General features: G+C 42.5%; 1 protein-coding gene across 10 annotated transcripts in view; it reads left to right on the top strand.

The window, feature by feature from the left end:
• The window catches only part of cacna1b (calcium voltage-gated channel subunit alpha1 B), a 250,165-nt gene that overhangs the window by 119,642 nt on the left and 108,974 nt on the right, over positions 1-21,549 (top strand). For 8 of the 10 annotated variants that reach the window (XM_062960070.1, XM_062960065.1, XM_062960071.1 and 5 more), the window contains exons 8-12: positions 1,229-1,344; positions 5,142-5,198; positions 12,460-12,534; positions 16,956-17,045; positions 20,292-20,501. In XM_062960070.1, the coding sequence (XP_062816140.1) occupies positions 1,229-1,344; positions 5,142-5,198; positions 12,460-12,534; positions 16,956-17,045; positions 20,292-20,501 (548 nt within the window). The remainder of the gene's footprint in view (positions 1-1,228; positions 1,345-5,141; positions 5,199-12,459; positions 12,535-16,955; positions 17,046-20,291; positions 20,502-21,549) is intronic. The other 2 variants (XM_062960067.1, XM_062960066.1) reach the window with 1 other exon arrangement.

The following is a 21,549-nucleotide window of genomic DNA, read 5'->3' as shown; positions in this document are numbered from 1 at the left end:
TGGTTTCCTTGCACAGTCTGCATTTTGGGTCATCGGCTGATTTTTCGATCTTGGCCTGAATTGCCTTTGTTCTGATGTCTTGCTCCTGGGCTGCAAGGATCAGGCCTTCTGTCTCCTTCTTCAGGGTCCCATTCGTGAGCCAGAGCCAGGTCTTCTCCTTATCAGCTTTTCCTTCAATTTTGTCAAGGAACTTTCCATGCAATGTTTTGTTGTGCCAGCTGTCAGCTCTAGTTTGTAGTGCGGTTTTCTTGTACTGATTTTTTGTCTGCTGGTCTTTGAGGAGTTTCTGATTTTTGACTTCAATCCAAGCAGGTTCTTCACTTTGCTTTCCATATTCTTCCAGGGCATGTTCTTCTTCTTTGACTGCTTGTTTGACTTGTAAGAGTCCTCTGCCCCCTGATCTTCTAGGCAGATACAGCCGGTCAACATCACTGCGAGGGTGCAGTGAATGATGAATGGTCATGAGTTTTCTTGTTTTTCTGTCCAAATTGTCCAGTTCCGCCTGTGTCCAGTTTATGATGCCAGCAGTATATCTTATGACAGGTATGGCCCAGGTGTTTATGGCCTTGGTGGTGTTGCCTCCATAGAGCTTTTTTTTCCGTGTCAGGAGCAACCGGAGTTGCTTCTGGAGTGAGAGAATTGGCCGTCTGCAAGGACGTTGCCCAGGGGACGCCCGGATGTTTTTGATGTTTTACCATCCTTGTGGGAGGCTTCTCTCATGTCCCCACATAGAGCTGGAGCTGATAGAGGGAGCTCATCCACGCTCTCCCCGGGTGGGATTTGAACCTGGCAACCTTCAGGTCAGCAACCCAACCTTCAAGTCATGAGGCTTTTATCCCGTAGGCCACCGGAGGCTCCTTCCATTGAGCTTACATCATCATCATCATCATCATCATCATCATCATCATCATCATCATCATCATCATCATCATCATCATTATTATTGTGTTATTGTTCAAAAATGCACACTATCTCAGAAACAAATGCTGGTAGTTGAACTATTGGTGTGAAATGGGTGTGGGGAGGGTTTAAGATTATTTACTTGCTGGGTTTTCCTATTCTTTAACATTTTCATATGTTTCCAAGAGCGAAGATGGCTTGTTAGTGACGATGACTCCTCAGAAGTAAATGTTATCACTCCTTCTGCCCGTCCTGGCATGGCTTTTCTCAGGTTTCTAAACTGGGCTGAGAATTACATTGTGATGGTCATTTTGTCTCTTTTCTGCAGTGAGTTTGCCAAAGAACGAGAGCGAGTGGAAAACCGGCGCGCCTTCTTAAAACTCCGGCGACAGCAGCAGATTGAAAGGGAACTCAATGGCTACTTGGAGTGGATCTTTAAGGCAGGTGAGAGGAGATGGTTTCTGTTTCATCGGATCTGAAAATAAGAAATAAATAAATTCTAAGTCCTCTTTTCGGCACTGGGACTCTCCCTTAAAGATTCCCTGAATGGCAACTTATAACGGGAGCATTTATTATTTTATTTATTATTATTGTTATTACATTTATTATTTTTCTCTATATATTTATTGTTATTACATTTATTATTTTTCTCTATTTATTATCATTATTGCATTTATTATTTTACTCTATTTATTATTACAGTAGAGTCTCACTTATCCAAGACTCGCTTATCCAAGGTTCTGGATTATCCAAGGCATTTTTGTAGTCAATGTTTTCAATATATCGTGATATTTTGGTGTTAAATTCATAAATACAGTAATTACAACATAACATTACTGCGCATTAAACTACTTTTCTGTCAAATTTGTTGTCTAACATGATGTTTTGATGCTTAATTTGTAAATTCATAACTTAATTTGATGTTTAATAGGCTTTTCCTTAATCCCTCCTTATTATCCAAGATATTCGCTTATCCAAGATTCTGCCGGCCCGTTTAGCTTGGATAAGTGAGACTCTACTGTATTACATTTATTATTTTACTCTATTTATTATTGTCGTTATTACATTTATTATTTTTCTCTATTATTATTACATTTATTATTCTACTCTTATTATTATTGGAAGGATACGCAAGCACATTTACACCGAAGTAGGTTAGAATAATGATTGAATCAGAGTTGCACAGTCTCATCTTAAATTGCAGTTTTATGTAAATATTCAAAAACATTTTACCTACCAATGCCTCAATTAATGTAGTTTTGTGTTGTCGAAGGCTTTCATGGCCGGAATCACAGGATTGTTGCGTGTTTTCCGGGCTGTATGGCCATGTTCCGGAAGTATTCTCTTCTGACATTTCACCCACATCTATGGCACATACCTCACAGCCTCTGCGGATGACTGACATAGATGTGGGCAAAACGTCAGGAGAGAATGCTTCTTTGAGTGATTATATTCCTTCTGTTTATGTGATTGTTTTAGTCAATTGCTATGTTTTGTTCTTGTTTTTAGTTCTTATAGAGTTTTATATTGTTTTCAGTGTTTTATTGTACAATGTTTTATGCTGATTTTATATTGGAAACTGCCCTGAGTCCCTTTTGGGAGAGTGGGCGGTATACAAATAAACTATTACTTACTTACTTACTTACTTACTTACTTACTACTTCTGGAACATGGCCACACAACAACCCTAATGTAATTTTATTAGTATCTATTTTTATTTTTGAAATTTATCAGTAGCTGCTGCATTTCCCACCCTCGACTTATACTCAAATCAATAAGTTTTCCCAAGTTTTATGTGTCTCTGCTTATGTTCGGGTCGGCTTATACTTGAGTATATACGGTATATTATTTTGGGGTCTTTCTGGCATGCAGTATGCCATGAAACCAGGACTGTCGTAGGGACAACCCCTTGAAGTTTCACTTCAAGAGAGATTGTCGATGTGAGCTGGACAACACTGGGTAAATTTCCTAGCCTTTTTTTTTAATGCTCCGGTTCTGCTGAGACAATCAAAGCCTGGATGCTCTTGAATCACAGAGAGGCTTGTTTAGCCTCCCACTCTAACATCTAATTGCTGGCTTCACCCTAAATCTAATTGCCGGGCTCATGGAGCGTCAATTGCTAACCCTTCCTCCTTTATTCCCAGACCATTTCTTTCCAAATAAAAATTAGCACAAGTGCTTCTCCAAATCTGTCTTTTGCTCAATGGAGAAGCGGGCAACTTCAAGAGCTGTTGCGACTCTAGATTGTTTGCAACATTTGGTGATGCTAAGGCCAAATTGTTATGGGTTTTTAAGGGACAAGATTTGTTCTGAGAAGGGTTGGCCTTTGCCTTCCTTTGAAGCTGGGAGAGTATAACAACAACAACAACAACAACAACACTTTATTTATATTCTGCCCTTGTCCCCAAGGGGACTCAGAGCGGATTACAGCATACATAACCATATACAGACAAACAGTCAATGACTTGCTGCAAATGACATACAATAAAACACAAATACACAGACAAAGGAAAAGGCTTCTCCTTTCATTTCCGGCTCTGGAGGTGGTGCTCATCTCTGGCTCTGGGGGAAATGGTCATAACAATTTCCAAGCCTATATCTATAAACAAACACAGGCAAACATTTAATGCCTTGTTACAATGAGACACAAATACACAGGCAAAGGCAAAGGCTTCTCCTTTCATCTCCGGCTCTGGAGGCGGTGTTCATCTTTGACTCTGAGGGAGGTGCTTATCTCCATTTCCAAGCTGAGGAACCTGCATTGTCCGTAGACAACTCCTGGTCATGTGGCCGACTCAGTGCAGATTACAGCATACATAAACATACACAGATAAACAGTCAATGCCTTGTTGCAAATGGCATACAATGAAACGCAAATACACTGACAAAGGCAAAGGCTTCTCCTTTCATTTCCGACTCTGGAGGCGTTGCTCATCTTTGACTCTGGGGGAAATGGTCATCTCCATTTCCAAGCCAAGAAACCTGCATTGTCCGTAGACATGTCCTAGTCGTGTGGCCAGCATAATAATAATAATAATAATAATAATAATAATAATAATAATAATAATAATAATAATAATAATATGCCCTATCTCCCCAAGGGGACTCAAGGCGGATTCCAACATAGAATGGCAAACATTCAATGCCTCCATCAACAAACAAATACTGAGGTTGTGAGGTAACCTCTGAGGATGCTTGCCATAGATGTGGGTAAAACGTCAGGAGAGAATGCTTCTAACCTCTGAGGATGCCTGCCGTAGATTTGGGTGAAACGTCAGGAGAGAATATTTCTAACCTCTGAGGATGCCTGCCATAGATGTGGGCTAAACATCAGGAGAGAATGCTTCTAACCTCTGAGGATGCCTGCCGTAGATTTGGGTGAAACGTCAGGAGAGAATGCTTCTAACCTCTGAGGATGCCTGCCGTAGATGTGGGCTAAACATCAGGAGAGAATGCTTCTAACCTCTGAGGATGCCTGCCATAGATGTGGGCTAAACATCAGGAGAGAATGCTTCTGGAACATGGCCAGAGAGCCCAGAAAACTCACAACAACCCTGTTTCGTGGTTGCTTTCTGTTAGTGACACAAGCATACTAAAGTCGCACTTCACATACCAAAAACAAAATTTATTCCAAGGCAACACATGTATCCTGCAGACCGTTGTGCATACAACAATGTTGCACTTTGTTTTTATGACTGTGCGCTGGGGTTGTGCATCATGTGCTGGCCTTGCACAACAGCACCCATCATTGATTTGTGTTGCACAGTGTTTCCGTTCTTGATGGAGAACATTTAGTGCTGGTGCAGTGTGTCTCTGTAAATTGATATTTACACCACACAACTGGATTTCAGCCTGTTGAATCTGTGTTGTGTTGAGTCGAGTGATTTGTATATTCTCAGCTTTGCAGGGTTTTCAAGTAGAGTCCCAATGCAATCAACTTGCATCTTAATCTAGGACTTTCTGCATCCAAGAGGCATATGCTCAATTGCTATCTGACCATGGTCCTTGCCCAATTTGAGTATTTTATGGTGTGTTCACCTACAGATTGACTATTTTCTGGGTCAACATATGCTTTTATCCAAAGACTATGAATGCTGGGTTGCTCTGATGTGGGCAAAATGTCAGAAGTATGCTTCTGAAACATGGTCATACAGCCCGGAAAACTCACAGAAACCCAGTGATTCGGGCCATGAAAGCCTTCGACAACACTATGAATGCCGTTTCTTTTTCTGTGTTTGCAGAGGAAGTGATGTTAGCAGAAGAAGACAAGAACGCCGAAGAGAAGTCCCCCTTGGATGGTAGGTTAATTTCATCCATATTTCCCTTTTCATGTGAGTTTGCATCTCCGTGGTGGTTGGTCCAAAGGAGAGGGTTGGGTCTCTATTTCTAGAATGAGTAAGATGGTTGTTTCTCCCTGTGACTGTTTTTCCTACATGATGTTCCCTGCAGAAAGTCCCTAAAACATGAAGGTTTGGGTGGACACTGGCACAAGACAGTGTTGACATGAGCTGTAGGACCATAATTAGTTCTACAAGACGATGTTGACATGTACTGTGGGACCATAATTAGTTCTACAAGATGATGTTGACATGTGCTGTGGGACCATAGTTCTACAAGACGATGTTGACATGTTCTGTGGGACCATAGTTAGTTCTACAAGACGATGTTGACATGTACTGTGGGATCATAGTTAGTTCTACAAGACGGTGTTGACATGTACTGTGGGACCATAGTTAGTTCTACAAGACGGTGTTGACATGTACTGTGGGAACATAGTTAGTTCTACAAGACGATGTTGACATGTACTGTGGGATCATAGTTAGTTCTACAAGACGGTGTTGACATGTACTGTGGGATCATAGTTAGTTCTACAAGACGATGTTGACATGTACTGTGGGATCATAGTTAGTTCTACAAGACGATGTTGACATGTGCTGTGGGATCATAGTTAGTTCTACAAGACGATGTTGACATGTGCTGTGGGATCATAGTTAGTTCTACAAGACGATGTTGACATGTGCTGTAGGACCATAGTTAGTTCTACAAGACGATGTTGACATGTGCTGTAGGACCATAGTTAGTTCTACAAGACGATGTTGACATGTGCTGTAGGACCATAGTTAGTTCTACAAGACGGTGTTGACATGTGCTGTAGGACCATAGTTAGTTCTACAAGACGGTGTTGACATGTGCTGTAGGACCATAGTTAGTTCTACAAGACGGTGTTGACATGTGCTGTAGGACCATAGTTAGTTCTACAAGACGGTGTTGACATGTGCTGTAGGACCATAGTTAGTTCTACAAGACGGTGTTGACATGTGCTGTAGGACCATAGTAAGTTCTACAAGACGGTGTTGACATGTGCTGTAAGACCATAGTTAGTTCTACAAGACGGTGTTGACATGTGCTGTAGGACCATAGTTAGTTCTACAAGATGGTATTGACATGTGCTGTAGGACCATAGTTAGTTGTACAAGACGATGTTGACATGTGCTGTAGGACCATAGTTAGTTCTACAAGACGGTGTTGACATGTGCTGTAGGACCATAGTTAGTTCTACAAGACGGTGTTGACATGTGCTGTAGGACCATAGTTAGTTCTACAAGACGGTGTTGACATGTGCTGTAGGACCATAGTTAGTTCTACAAGACGGTGTTGACATGTGCTGTAGGACCATAGTTAGTTCTACAAGACGGTGTTGACATGTGCTGTGGGACCATAGTTAGTTCTACAAGACGATGTTTACATGTACTGTGGGACCATAATTAGTTCTACAAGATGGTGTTCACATGTGCTGTAGGACCATAGTTAGTTCTACAAGGCGGTGTTGACATGTGCTGTAGGACCATAATTAGTTCTACAAGACGGTGTTGACATGTGCTGTAGGACCACAGTTAGTTCTACAAGACGGTGTTGACATGTGCTGTAGGACCATAGTTAGTTCTACAAGACGGTGTTGACATGTGCTGTAGGACCATAGTTAGTTCTACAAGACAGTGTTGACATGTGCTGTAGGACCATAGTTAGTTCTACAAGACAGTGTTGACATGTGCTGTAGGACCATAGTTAGTTCTACAAGACGGTGTTGACATGAGCTGTAGGACCATAGTTAGTTCCACAAGACGATGTTTACATGTACTGTGGGACCATAATTAGTTCTACAAGACAATGTTGTCATGTACTGTGGGACCATAATTAGTTCTACAAGTCAATGTTGACATGTGCTGTGGGATCATAGTTAGTTCTACAAGATGATGTTGACATGTACTGTGGGACCATAGTTAGTTCTACAAGACGATGTTGACATGTACTGTGGGACCATAGTTAGTTCTACAAGACGGTGTTGACATGTACTGTGGGACCATAGTTAGTTCTACAAGACGATGTTGACATGTACTGTGGGACCATAGTTAGTTCTACAATACGGTGTTGACATGTACTGTGGGACCATAGTTAGTTCTACAAGACAATGTTGACATGTACTGTGGGACCATAGTTAGTTCTACAAGACGATGTTGTCATGTACTGTGGGACCATAATTAGTTCTACAAGACAATGTTGACATGTGCTGTGGGATCATAGTTAGTTCTACAAGACGATGTTGACATGTACTGTGGGACCATAGTTAGTTCTACAAGACGATGTTGACATGTACTGTGGGACCATAGTTAGTTCTACAAGACGGTGTTGACATGTACTGTGGGACCATAGTTTGTTCTACAAGACGATGTTGACATGTACTGTGGGACCATAGTTAGTTCTACAAGACGGTGTTGACATGTACTGTGGGACCATAGTTAGTTCTACAAGACGATGTTGACATGTATTGTGGGACCATAGTTAGTTCTACAAGACGATGTTGACATGTACTGTGGGACCATAGTTAGTTCTACAAGACAATGTTGACATGTACTGTGGGACCATAGTTAGTTCTACAAGACGGTGTTGACATGTACTGTGGGACCATAGTTAGTTCTACAAGACGATGTTGACATGTACTGTGGGACCATAGTTAGTTCTACAAGACGGTGTTGACATGTACTGTGGGACCATAATTACTTCTACAAGACAATGTTGACATGTGCTGTGGGATCACAGTTAGTTCTACAAGACGATGTTGACATGTACTGTGGGACCATAATTAGTTCTACAAGACAATGTTGACATGTGCTGTGGGATCATAGTTAGTTCTACAAGACGATGTTGACATGTACTGTGGGACCATAGTTAGTTCTACAAGACGATGTTGACATGTACTGTAGGACCATAGTTAGTTCTACAAGACGGTGTTGACATGTGCTGTAGGACCATAGTTAGTTCTACAAGACGGTGTTGACATGTGCTGTAGGACCATAGTTAGTTCTACAAGACGGTGTTGACATGTGCTGTAGGACCATAGTTAGTTCTACAAGACGGTGTTGACATGTGCTGTAGGACCATAGTTAGTTCTACAAGATGGTGTTGACATGTGCTGTGGGACCATAGTTAGTTCTACAAGACGATGTTTACATGTACTGTGGGACCATAATTAGTTCTACAAGATGGTGTTCACATGTGCTGTAGGACCATAGTTAGTTCTACAAGGCGGTGTTGACATGTGCTGTAGGACCATAATTAGTTCTACAAGACGGTGTTGACATGTGCTGTAGGACCACAGTTAGTTCTACAAGACGGTGTTGACATGTGCTGTAGGACCATAGTTAGTTCTACAAGACGGTGTTGACATGTGCTGTAGGACCATAGTTAGTTCTACAAGACAGTGTTGACATGTGCTGTAGGACCATAGTTAGTTCTACAAGACAGTGTTGACATGTGCTGTAGGACCATAGTTAGTTCTACAAGACGGTGTTGACATGAGCTGTAGGACCATAGTTAGTTCCACAAGACGATGTTTACATGTACTGTGGGACCATAATTAGTTCTACAAGACAATGTTGTCATGTACTGTGGGACCATAATTAGTTCTACAAGTCAATGTTGACATGTGCTGTGGGATCATAGTTAGTTCTACAAGATGATGTTGACATGTACTGTGGGACCATAGTTAGTTCTACAAGACGATGTTGACATGTACTGTGGGACCATAGTTAGTTCTACAAGACGGTGTTGACATGTACTGTGGGACCATAGTTAGTTCTACAAGACGATGTTGACATGTACTGTGGGACCATAGTTAGTTCTACAATACGGTGTTGACATGTACTGTGGGACCATAGTTAGTTCTACAAGACGATGTTGACATGTACTGTGGGACCATAGTTAGTTCTACAAGACGATGTTGTCATGTACTGTGGGACCATAATTAGTTCTACAAGACAATGTTGACATGTGCTGTGGGATCATAGTTAGTTCTACAAGACGATGTTGACATGTACTTTGGGACCATAGTTAGTTCTACAAGACGATGTTGACATGTACTGTGGGACCATAGTTAGTTCTACAAGACGGTGTTGACATGTACTGTGGGACCATAGTTTGTTCTACAAGACGATGTTGACATGTACTGTGGGACCATAGTTAGTTCTACAAGACGGTGTTGACATGTACTGTGGGACCATAGTTAGTTCTACAAGACGATGTTGACATGTATTGTGGGACCATAGTTAGTTCTACAAGACGATGTTGACATGTACTGTGGGACCATAGTTAGTTCTACAAGACAATGTTGACATGTACTGTGGGACCATAGTTAGTTCTACAAGACGGTGTTGACATGTACTGTGGGACCATAGTTAGTTCTACAAGACGATGTTGACATGTACTGTGGGACCATAGTTAGTTCTACAAGACGGTGTTGACATGTACTGTGGGACCATAATTACTTCTACAAGACAATGTTGACATGTGCTGTGGGATCACAGTTAGTTCTACAAGACGATGTTGACATGTACTGTGGGACCATAATTAGTTCTACAAGACAATGTTGACATGTGCTGTGGGATCATAGTTAGTTCTACAAGACGATGTTGACATGTACTGTGGGACCATAGTTAGTTCTACAAGACGATGTTGACATGTACTGTGGGACCATAGTTAGTTCTACAAGACGGTGTTGACATGTACTGTGGGACCATAGTTAGTTCTACAAGACGATGTTGACATGTGCTGTGGGATCATAGTTAGTTCTACAAGACGATGTTGACATGTACTGTGGGACCATAGTTAGTTCTACAAGACGGTGTTGACATGTGCTGTAGGACCATAGTTAGTTCTACAAGACGGTGTTGACATGTGCTGTAGGACCATAGTTAGTTCTACAAGACGGTGTTGACATGTGCTGTAGGACCATAGTTAGTTCTACAAGACGGTGTTGACATGTGCTGTAGGACCATAGTTAGTTCTACAAGACGGTGTTGACATGTGCTGTAGGACCATAGTTAGTTCTACAAGACAGTGTTGACATGTGCTGTAGGACCATAGTTAGTTCTACAAGACGGTGTTGACATGAGCTGTAGGACCATAGTTAGTTCCACAAGACGATGTTTACATGTACTGTGGGACCATAATTAGTTCTACAAGACGGTGTTGACATGTGCTGTAGGACCATAATTAGTTCTACAAGACAATGTTGTCATGTACTGTGGGACCATACTTAGTTCTACAAGTCAATGTTGACATGTGCTGTGGGATCATAGTTAGTTCTACAAGACGATGTTGACATGTACTGTGGGACCATAATTAGTTCTACAAGACAATGTTGTCATGTACTGTGGGACCATAATTAGTTCTACAAGACAATGTTGACATGTGCTGTGGGATCATAGTTAGTTCTACAAGATGATGTTGACATGTACTGTGGGACCATAGTTAGTTCTACAAAACGATGTTGACATGTACTGTGGGACCATAGTTAGTTCTACAAGACGATGTTGACATGTACTGTGGGACCATAGTTAGTTCTACAAGACGGTGTTGACATGTACTGTGGGACCATAGTTAGTTCTACAAGACGATGTTGTCATGTACTGTGGGACCATAATTAGTTCTACAAGACAATGTTGACATGTGCTGTGGGATCATAGTTAGTTCTACAAGACGATGTTGACATGTACTGTGGGACCATAGTTAGTTCTACAAGACGGTGTTGACATGTACTGTGGGACCATAGTTAGTTCTACAAGACGATGTTGTCATGTACTGTGGGACCATAATTAGTTCTACAAGACAATGTTGACATGTGCTGTGGGATCATAGTTAGTTCTACAAGACGATGTTGACATGTATTGTGGGACCATAGTTAGTTCTACAAGACGATGTTGACATGTACTATGGGACCATAGTTAGTTCTACAAGACGATGTTGACATGTACTGTGGGACCATAGTTAGTTCTACAAGACGGTGTTGACATGTACTGTGGGACCATAGTTAGTTCTACAAGACGATGTTGACATGTACTATGGGACCATAGTTAGTTCTACAATACGGTGTTGACATGTACTGTGGGACCATAGTTAGTTCTACAAGACGATGTTGACATGTACTGTGGGACCATAGTTAGTTCTACAAGACGGTGTTGACATGTACTGTGGGACCATAGTTAGTTCTACAAGACGATGTTGACATGTACTGTGGGACCATAGTTAGTTCTACAAGACGGTGTTGACATGTGCTGTAGGTCCGAACATATCTCCCTTTATGAACCACCTTGGAGTCTAAGTTCATCTGGGGAGGCCCTGCTCTCAGTCGCACCTCTTTCGCAAGTGCAATTGGTGGGGACAAGACAGGGCCTTCTCAGTGGTGGCCCCTCGGTTGTGGAACTCCTTCCCAAGTGATGTTAGATCAGCCCCCTCCTTCCTGGCCTTCGGAAACTTGGCTTTGAGAGCAGGCCTTTGAGAAATAGTACAGTGCAACATATTTACTGGAAATCATGCAATTGATTATGGGACGGCCTTAGTCCTTGCTTTTGGATGACGTGTCTCAACGTTGGATTGTATCCTAACTATGTTTTTTTAAGTATGTTCAATTTTAATTTAATCTTATTTCATGTTTACGTTTTCGGCACTACGTAATGCTGTTCGTAAGCCGCCTCTATTCACCCCAGGGGTAGAAAAAGGCGGGATATAAATACGGTAAATAAATAAACGCTTGAACGTTTGGGAGGTCAAGTTGCCACATTTTGTACCAATGTTTTGTTGGGTTGGGTGTAGGAATATACTCACTGTTGATTCAAGACATCTTGAGGAGCAGAGAGGGGTGGAAGAACGGTTTTTTGGGGGGTAGGAGGCACTTTCTTGTAAGCAAAAAGACAGAACAGGGTGTGGTGATCCCAATCCATCCCAGACAGGCAAATCCTACTTTCACCATTTCCTAGAAAATCAATTCCTTAGGTAATGAGAGTTGCATGTTCCTCCTGCCACGTTCGGGTCCACCAAAGAGGGAGAGGGTCCTGTTCATCTGCTCCTGTTGACGTCAAGCTCGTACGATCTTGCAGTTGGCGAAAGTGCGGTTAAAAGACTCTTCCCTCTTCCGTCTTTCACCCTCTCGTGTCTCCTCCTCCTTCCACCCTCTCTCTCTCTTTCCTCTGTCGTTGTTGTTATTTTCCTCCTGATCACGGTCAGGGAGGGCCACTTCTGAAGGCCCAATTCTGCGAGGCACGGCAACGCTGGAGATTAGCAGCGGCGGCAGCTGTAACAGTGAGTGGACGGCAACTTGTCAGGGTTGGAGAGGGCATGGCGTGTAGCTTTCACCCCCAAAGCTCCATAGGGCCATCACCGTGGCTGGTTGGACATTCAGGCAGAGATTGTGTGTGTATTGATGTAACCGTTGTCTCCGAGGAGAGACAGAAAGGCCAGGTTGTCCCCAGTCCTGACAAAGCATGACCCATAAAAGTCTGAAGAAAGTAGGCATCACAATAACCGCAAGCAGACACCAAGCAAATATTTATTTATTTACAGTATTTATATTCCGCCCTTCTCACCCCGAAGGGGACTCAAGACACATTATAATGCACATACGAGAGTTATCCAGAAAGTAGTTTGCATTTTGGAATTAAAAATGAACAAAGTATAGGAGAAAACATTTACCATATGCGGTTGAAAGCCACACCCAAATACCACTTCTCAACATAGTTGCCATTCAAATCTAGGCACTTATCACAGTGATGAATGAGCTTTGCAACTCCTTCCCCACAAAATTCTGCCACTTGCGTCCTCAACCAGCCGGTCACCCTTCCCGCAGCTGCGCAACGTCGCCATGAATGAGCTTGGCAACTCCTTCACTACAAAACTCTGCCGCTTGCGTCCTCAACCAGCCAGTCACCCCTTCCCGCAGCTGTGCATCATCACCATGAATGAGCTTGGCAACTCCTTCCCCATAAAATTCTGCTGCTTGCGTCCTCAACCAGCCACTCACCCCTTCCTGCAGCTGTGCATCGTCACCATGAATGAGCTTTGCAACTCCTTCCCCACAAAACTCTGCCGCTTGCGTCCTCAACCAGCCGGTCACCCCTTCATGCAGCTGTGTATCGTCGCCATGAATGAGTTTGGCAACTCCTTCCCCAAAAAACTCTGCCGCTTGTGTCCTCAACCAGCCGCTCACCCCTTCCTGCAGCTGAGCAACGTCGCCATGAATGAGCTTTGCAATTCCTTCCCCAGAAAACTCTGCCGCTTGCATCCTCAACCAGCCGGTCACCCCTTTCCGCAGCTGCGCAACGTCGCCACGAATGAGCTTTGCAACTCCTTCCCCACAAAATTCTGCCGCTTGCGTCCTCAACCAGCCGGTCACCCCTTCCTGCAGTTGCGCATCGTCGCTTCCCCACACCCGTCCTGGTTGAGGACGCAAGCGGCAGAGTTTTGTGGGGAAGGAGTTGCAAAGCTCATTCATCGCTATGATAACTACCTAGATTTGAATGGCGACTATGTTGAGAAGTGATATTAAGGTGTGGCTTTCAACTGCATATGGTAAATGTTTTCTCCTATACTTTGTTCATTTTTAATTCCAAAACGTAATCTACTTTCTGGATAACTCTTGTAAATGGCAAACATTCAATGTCATTAGACATACAACATATATAGACAAGACACAGAGGCAATGTTAACATTTTTCAGCTTCCGGCTTCATGAGGTAGGTCAATTCTGGCCACAGGGGGGGGCTGCCGCTTCATCTTCCACTTGTGACACCGAGTCCTTGATGGTAGTAGTTCCTCATTCCTTTCCGCATGCTGCTGACAGTTTGTACGGAGTCGTAAATTAGTTAAATTAGCCTCCCTGCATAAAATGGTACCTAGAATTTTCTACTCAATGGATGCAACTTTTTATTCAAGCTGCTTAGGTGGGCAGCGAGTTAGACTATTAGCAGTCAGGAGCTCAATCCAACCTGGGCTTCAATCCCAGTGATTTATTGCAGTTGACTACTAACCAGCTGCGCCACAGCCCGGCCTAGCAAGAGAGAAGCAAGAGAGATAGAAAGACTCTTCAGCACCATGGATAGCTCCTACAGATGAGACTGGTGCTTCTAATAAGGACTATATCCAAGAGGAAACCTGAAACCAGGAATGGGGAATATGTCCCTCTCCATAGGCAGCTTTGCTTTGGGTTCTTCTAGTGTGCACAGAACTCTTCTCTGGCACCATATGTTCCTCCCATCAGATTTCTTCACAACCATACATGGGAAACTAGACAAATTCCTGGGGGAAATAGACTCTAAGCAAGGAGAAACAGGTCAGAACGGGAAGCCACAAACCCTGAGAAAAGACCAAGAGCAGGGCTGTGGATAATAGGATGGCTTAGAAGTCTCTCTTTCATGGATTGGTGGTGCTAGTGTCATCAAAGTTGACTTGCAGGTGCAGCAGCTGAGGCAGGAGTTGCCTCAACGGCGCCCCCTACAGGATGGTGCCACAGGCAACTGCCTAGTTTGACAATACATTGCCTAGTTTGCCTCGCGGTTGAACTGCTCCTGATGCCAACTACTACATTGGAGAGGTAGTCCATAGTTCCTATGCCGTGGTCATATTTGTCTATGAAGACTAGTAGCCAATGAAAGCCTCCGTCCACTCCAAACTTGTCTAAGGCCATTCAGCATCCATCAGAACAGGCAGCAGTGTGGACTTTCATGGTTTGACTCTGCTTTGTGTGCTGATGTGAGTGATGTTTTGGAGAACTCCACACAAGAACTTCAGTGAAGGCTTCACATTTTCCTTCTGAGCTCTTTCGTCCAAGTCCATAACGTGTGATCACCACACCTTGTAGTGTCTTAGTGCTGGCATCGGATGTTGCTTTGTGGCATTTCTTGCTTTGTTTGGCGTTAAACTAAAAGCAAGTGAAGGACCTGCTTTCCGCCCCTTAGTACATACATAGAAATGTGTAATTACAGAGACCTTTCTTTTCCTGGCTCTACAACCAATTGGTCCTGAAAATTGGTGTTATTCCTGTTGGAGATGAGGAACCGGTGCCTTTCCTCAAGGCTTCGGACTTCATTTCCCATTACACTATGTAACACAATTCTTGTTCCTGGGTTATCAATGTCATTTCCTAGTTTGTCCTGTCATAAAAACATGGGAAAGGTTATTTATTTATTTATGGTATTTATATTCCGCCCTTTCTTCTCACCCCGAAGGAGACTCAGAGCGGATCACAATGCACATATACATGGCAAACACTCATTGCCATTAAACATATGACATATACAGACACAGAGGCAATTTAACATTTTCCAGCTTCTGACTTCATGAGGATATGCTCGATTCCGGCCATCGAGAATCATCCACTTGTGACACCGAGTCCTTGATGGAGTACTTCCTCATTCTTCCACATGCTGCTGAGGATTTTATGACCTCACAAATTAGTTAAATTAGCCTCCCTGCATAAAGCAGTAACTAAATTCCTACTTGACAGATGCAACTGTCTTCAGGGTACATAAGTCAACAGCAAGCTAGACTATTAAATCCTCAGGAGCTTACTCCGACCTGGGCTGGCTCGAACTCATGACTTCTCGGTTAGTAGTGATTTATTACAGATGGCTACTAACCAGGGGGACTCAGGGCGGATCACAGAGCATATACACAGCAAACATTCAATGCCATTATACACAGACAGGACAGGAAACAGATAGAGGTATATAAGCATTTCTCATCTTCGGCGTCCCAATTCCAGCCACAGGGGGGAACTAGCACTTCATCCACCATGTAGAAGAGCCCTGTTTATAGTTTTCCTCCTTTTTTTGATTGCTGGCATTTTTCTGGTATTTCCTTTATGGTGCCATTAAAATACCTTCCCTCTTAAGCTGTTTTCAATCTGCTAGGTGGACAGTGAGCTGGGCTGAAGGTCGGGCACTCACCCTGACCCGGGCTTTATGTCAACGAAAGGGTTAAATTGAGACACATCCACCTTCTCCTCTGAAGATCTGGCGATCTGCTCAGTCTTACGGAAATAAACACATTACTCAGCTGTCTGCTGAAACCAGCGGCTATTAACTTTATTGAGGTAATATATATACTATTTACACAGCCTTTAAACACCCGACATAATCACGGCGCTGAGGGAAGCATGTCATCTGTCTACTCCACATTCCAGAGCAATGATGAATGTCCTGTTATGTATCCGGAAACTGCACACTGTTTCCCTCTAGCAATAACTCTCTGCTCTATGCACTTAACTCTTACACTACTGGAATGCTGCATTACTTGCACATTACAGGCACACACAAACAGTTTGCTTTAAACCATAAGTGAAATTTCAATTTCAGTACAAAACTCCAACACTTTGAACTACCAACCTTTCAATTAGTAAGATTTATTGCAGCTGGTATTTGAAAGCCCGGCCCAAATAAACATCAAAAAGTCCCTAGTTTGTGGCAGCCACAAAAACAAAGTTTCTGGAGTAGAACAACTACTTCCAAAGTAAGGACTGCACAATTAAACAGGAAATAACACTTTCAAACCAGGAACAGAATGTTTTTCAAATTTTGTTACATAGTTTTATTGCTCCTGACATGTTGTAGCTTGGGCATAGCCAAGCCTTGGATGGAGAGGCCATTTGGCTCGAGTGGAAGCATACTGACGGCCACATTTGGGAATCTTTCCTTTTCTCCTCCTCCTGTTCCTTGCTTTTGAATCCAGTCCTGAAAAGAGCCACCATCAAGAAGAGCAAAAATGACCTCATCCACGCCGAAGAAGGGGAGGACCATTTCACAGATGTTTGCTCCGTTGGTAAGCCAGACATTGAATCCAATCTGTATTGTTGAAGGTTTTCATGGCCTGAATCACTGTCTCATATCCCTGCATGGGAAGCTAGGGCTGAGAGAGGGGAGCTCACTCCGTCTTGCGGATTCTAACCGCTGACCTTCAGGTCTTCGGGCAAAGAGTTCAGCCGGCACAATGCTCTAACCCATTGTCCTTAGATTGTAGTTTGGTGAGGTACTGGTACTTTTGGCAGAGATGGCTAAAGTCCTTGTAAAACTATAACACTCATGATTCTATAGCATTCAGTCATTGCAATTCAAGGGGAGTATCAAACTGCACTAATTTTATTTACTTATTTATTTACAATATTTATATTCAGCCCTTCTTTCTCACCCCAAATGGGACTCTGGGCGGATCACAATGCCATTAGACATACAACATATATAGACAGACACAGAGGCAATTTAACATTTGCCAGCTTTCAGCTTCGAGGGCAGTATCAAACTGCAGTAATTTTATTTACTTATTTATTTACAATATTTATATTCCGCCCTTCTTTCTCACCCCAAAGGAGATTCAGGGCGGATCACAATGCCATTAGACATACGACATATATAGACAGACACAGAGGCAATTTAACATTTTCGGCTTCGTGAAGTTATGCTCGATTCCGGCCACAGGGGGAGCTGCCGCTTCATCATCCACTTGTGACACCTTGATGGAGTACTTCCTCATTCTTGCACATGCTGCTGGAAGGTTTTATGGTGTTGTAAGTTAGTTAAATTAGCCTCCCCCCATAAAGCGGTACCTAAATTTCCTACTTGACAGATGCAATTGTCTTTCGGGCTGCTTAGGTCAGCAGCTAGCTAGACTTTTAAAAGCCAAACCTCACTCTGACCTGGGCTGGCTACGAACTCATGTCAGCAGTGATTTATTGCAACTGGCTACTAACCAGCTACACCACAACCCGGTCCTATACTATAATGTGGATGCATTTTGACTCGGTGATGTGGCCTCTCATGTTCATCTGCTCCAGGTTGTTGTCCAACCTCAAAGGAGCTTTCCAAGATCCCTATCCTCCAGTTAGTTTGGTTTTTTGGTAGAATAATAATAATAATAATAATAATTATTATTATTATTATTATTATTATTATTTTATTTTTATACCCCGCCCCATCTAATTTGTAAGGTAATTGGTTCTATCCCAATTCACACTGAAACAAACCAGATTCAATAATCTCTCCTGGAGACAGGATAGGAAAATCAGGCCATTAGACTCCCTCCTACGTGGATATATTTGGAGGGGGCGAAATCATGTGTGGTTAGAAAACTCCAGTACATTCTGGAACTTGAGTGAAACCCTCTGCCATCTGCACCAGACGGATTCAAAGGATGTAGGGATTCCCAACATGGGGGAAGATCAAGTTTTACCCGCCTGCCATATGGGTCTATGAGCAGCCCCATTTCGGGACCCTTTAGTGCTGGAAAAAGTTAGGATTCCAAGCCAGGCATCCAAAGCCTTCTTCCTTGCCTTGACGGATGCATCTGTCAGCTCTGCTTCCCCTTAAATTCATTGAGTCTGAGGCTCATATTTTGCCATATGAACAAAAAAAAAAAAGAGACTCATTCTGGAAAGCTCTCATCAACAAAATAAACCAAATTCTTGACTCATGCGGCAATCAGGATCCAACAAGAAACCTTTATAATAATAACTAACTGTGCCTGGCCATGCATTGCTGTGGCAAAGTCTGGTGGTATGGGAAATAAAATATTGAGGAATTGGTAGTAGTTAAGGTCAAGGGTAAAGGTTTTCCCCTGACATTAAGTCCATTATAAATGGGTTATATAGCTGTGTGGAAGGGCCTTGAGTCTACACTGCCATATAATCCAGTTAAAATCAGATAATCTGTATCTTATAGGCAGTGTGGAAGAGGCCTGAGGCCTAACTGTGCCTGTCCCCTGGGCTGAGTGGGTTGCTAGGAGACCAAGTAGGCAGAGTTCTAACTGGCAGCAATTGGATAAAAAACAATTATTCCTTTCCCTCTAATTAGGACTTTATTTTTCTTTTCTTTTTGTTGTATGAACGTAGAGGCATGGATGTGGGGTTGTGCTGCCAAGTTTAGTGTTTCTGGGATGTGTAGTTTTGTTGTTTTGTCCTAGGCCGAAATTTCATTACCCTTTTATATATATAGATAATAAACAATTATAATAGTGTATCATAATAATCATTATTATATTGTATTACATTATAATATTATCAATATTATATGTACAGTAGAGTCTCACTTATCCAAGCTAAATGGGCCGGCAGAAGCTTGGATAAGCGAATATCTTGGATAATAAGGAGGAATTAAGGAAAAGCTTATTAAACATCAAATTAGGTTATGATTTTACAAATTAAGCACCAAAACATCATGCTATAAAAATTTGAGAGAAAAAATAGTTCAATACGCACTAATGTTATGTTGTAATTACTGTATTTATGAATTTAGCACCAAAATATCGCAATATATTGAAAACATTGACTACAAAAATGGCTTGGATAATCCAGAAACTTGGATAAGCGAGACTTGGATAAGTGAGACTGCAATGTATATACAATATATTATATTGTTAGTACAGCGTAATATTAGTATTATATATTATTATATTATTATATCGACACAGGAGACATGGTGGAATGGTGTCTTCACTGTTTCATTGTGAAAAGGATGTACCCTGAGGTGGACATTTTTATTTATTTTATTTACAGTATTTCTATTCCGCCCTTCTTTCTCACCCCGAAGGGGACTCAGGGTGGATCACATTGTACACATATAAGGCAAACATTCAATGCCATATAAACATAGAACAGAGACAGAGACAGACACAGAGGCAATTTAAACCTTCTCCAGCTTTCTGAGGTTATGCTTGATTCTGGCCACAGGGGGAGCAGCTGCTTCATCATCCACTACAATGGCAACTTCCTCATTCCAACGGCGGCTGGATGATTTTTATAGTGTCATAAATTAGCCTCCCCACATATAAGTGGTACCTATATTTCCTACTTGATAGATGCAACTATCTTTCGGGTTGCTTAGGTCAGCAACGAGCAGGGGCTATATTTTATTTTTAATTGTTGAGTGCTCACCCCGACATGGGCTGGCCTCGAACTCATGACCTCTTGGTCGGAGTGATTTATTGCAGCTGGCTGCTAACCAGCCTGCGCCACAACCCAGCTTTGGTTTTATTTATATGTAGTGACTCGACCTTTCATCCTTCGCTTGCTTCTAGGGTCTCCGTTTGCCCGGGCCAGCCTGAAGAGCGGCAAAAACGAGAGCTCCTCCTACTTCCGCAGGAAAGAGAAGATGTTTCGGTTCTTCATCCGGCGCATGGTGAAGGCCCAGGGTTTCTACTGGATGGTCCTCTGCGTGGTGGCCCTCAACACCTTGTGTGTCGCCATCGTGCATTATGACCAGCCGGAGGGGCTCACCACCGCACTGTGTAAGTAGGGCTTTTTGGTTGCATCAACCATGGGAAGAGCTAAGTGAAATATTTATTACTATTTTGGGTTATTTTTTAAAAAAAAATCAGTTTCTTAATTGTCCAAATGCATAAGGTTGTGGGTGAATGCCCAGGCCAATTCCCCTCAAAACCCACCAGTATTCAAATGTCGGCATATCGGGTATGCATGCCAATTTTGTTCCAGATCCATCGGTGTTTGGGTTCACAGTGTGCTCTGGATGTAGGAGAACTACAACTCCCCCAAATCAAGGTTAATTTCCCCTAAAGACCTCCAGTATTTTTTGCAAGTCATGGGGTCTCTGTGTGCCAAGTGTTTCAAATAATAATAATAATAATAACTAGCTGTGCCCGGCCACGCGTTGCTGTGGCGTTGTCTGGTGGTGTTGGTGAGAAATTGTTGAGGTAGTGGTGGTATTGAATGTCTGTTGTATGGTTGTTTTTATGTTTAGTATGCACACTGAAGTGGATTATATGGCAGTGTGGAGTCAAGATAATCCAGCTTAAAGCAGATAATATAAGATTCTAAATGGGTTATATAGCTGTGTGGAAGAGCCTTGAGTCTACACTGCCATATAATCCAGTTAAAATCTGATAATCTGTGGAAGAGGCCTAAGTGAGGCCTAACTGTACCTGTCCCCTGGGCTGAGTAGGTTGCTAGGAGACCAAGTGGGTGGAGCTTAGCCTTCAAACTGGCAGCAATTGGATAAAAAGTATTATTCCTCTCCCTGTAATTAGGACTTTATTTTTCTTTTCTTTTTGTTGTATCAACCTAGAGCCGTGAATGATGGGTTGTGTTGTCAAATTTCGAGGTTGGGGGGCCTGTAGTTTTGTTGTTTTGTCCGCTGCCCTGATGCCATCACTCTTTTATATATATAGATAATAATAATAATAATAATAATAATAATAATAATAATAATAATAATAATAATAATACTTATGCCTCAAGTACCACCTGCTAGCAGCAAAGAATTGGTGGGATCACAAACCTGCAAAAGTATTGGAGAATGAGCACGCAAAGATACTGTGG

This window comes from Anolis carolinensis, unplaced genomic scaffold (assembly GCF_035594765.1).
Source record: "Anolis carolinensis isolate JA03-04 unplaced genomic scaffold, rAnoCar3.1.pri scaffold_7, whole genome shotgun sequence".
Taxonomy (NCBI): Eukaryota; Metazoa; Chordata; class Lepidosauria; order Squamata; family Dactyloidae; genus Anolis; species Anolis carolinensis.
This window is presented reverse-complemented; position numbering and strand designations above follow the sequence as displayed.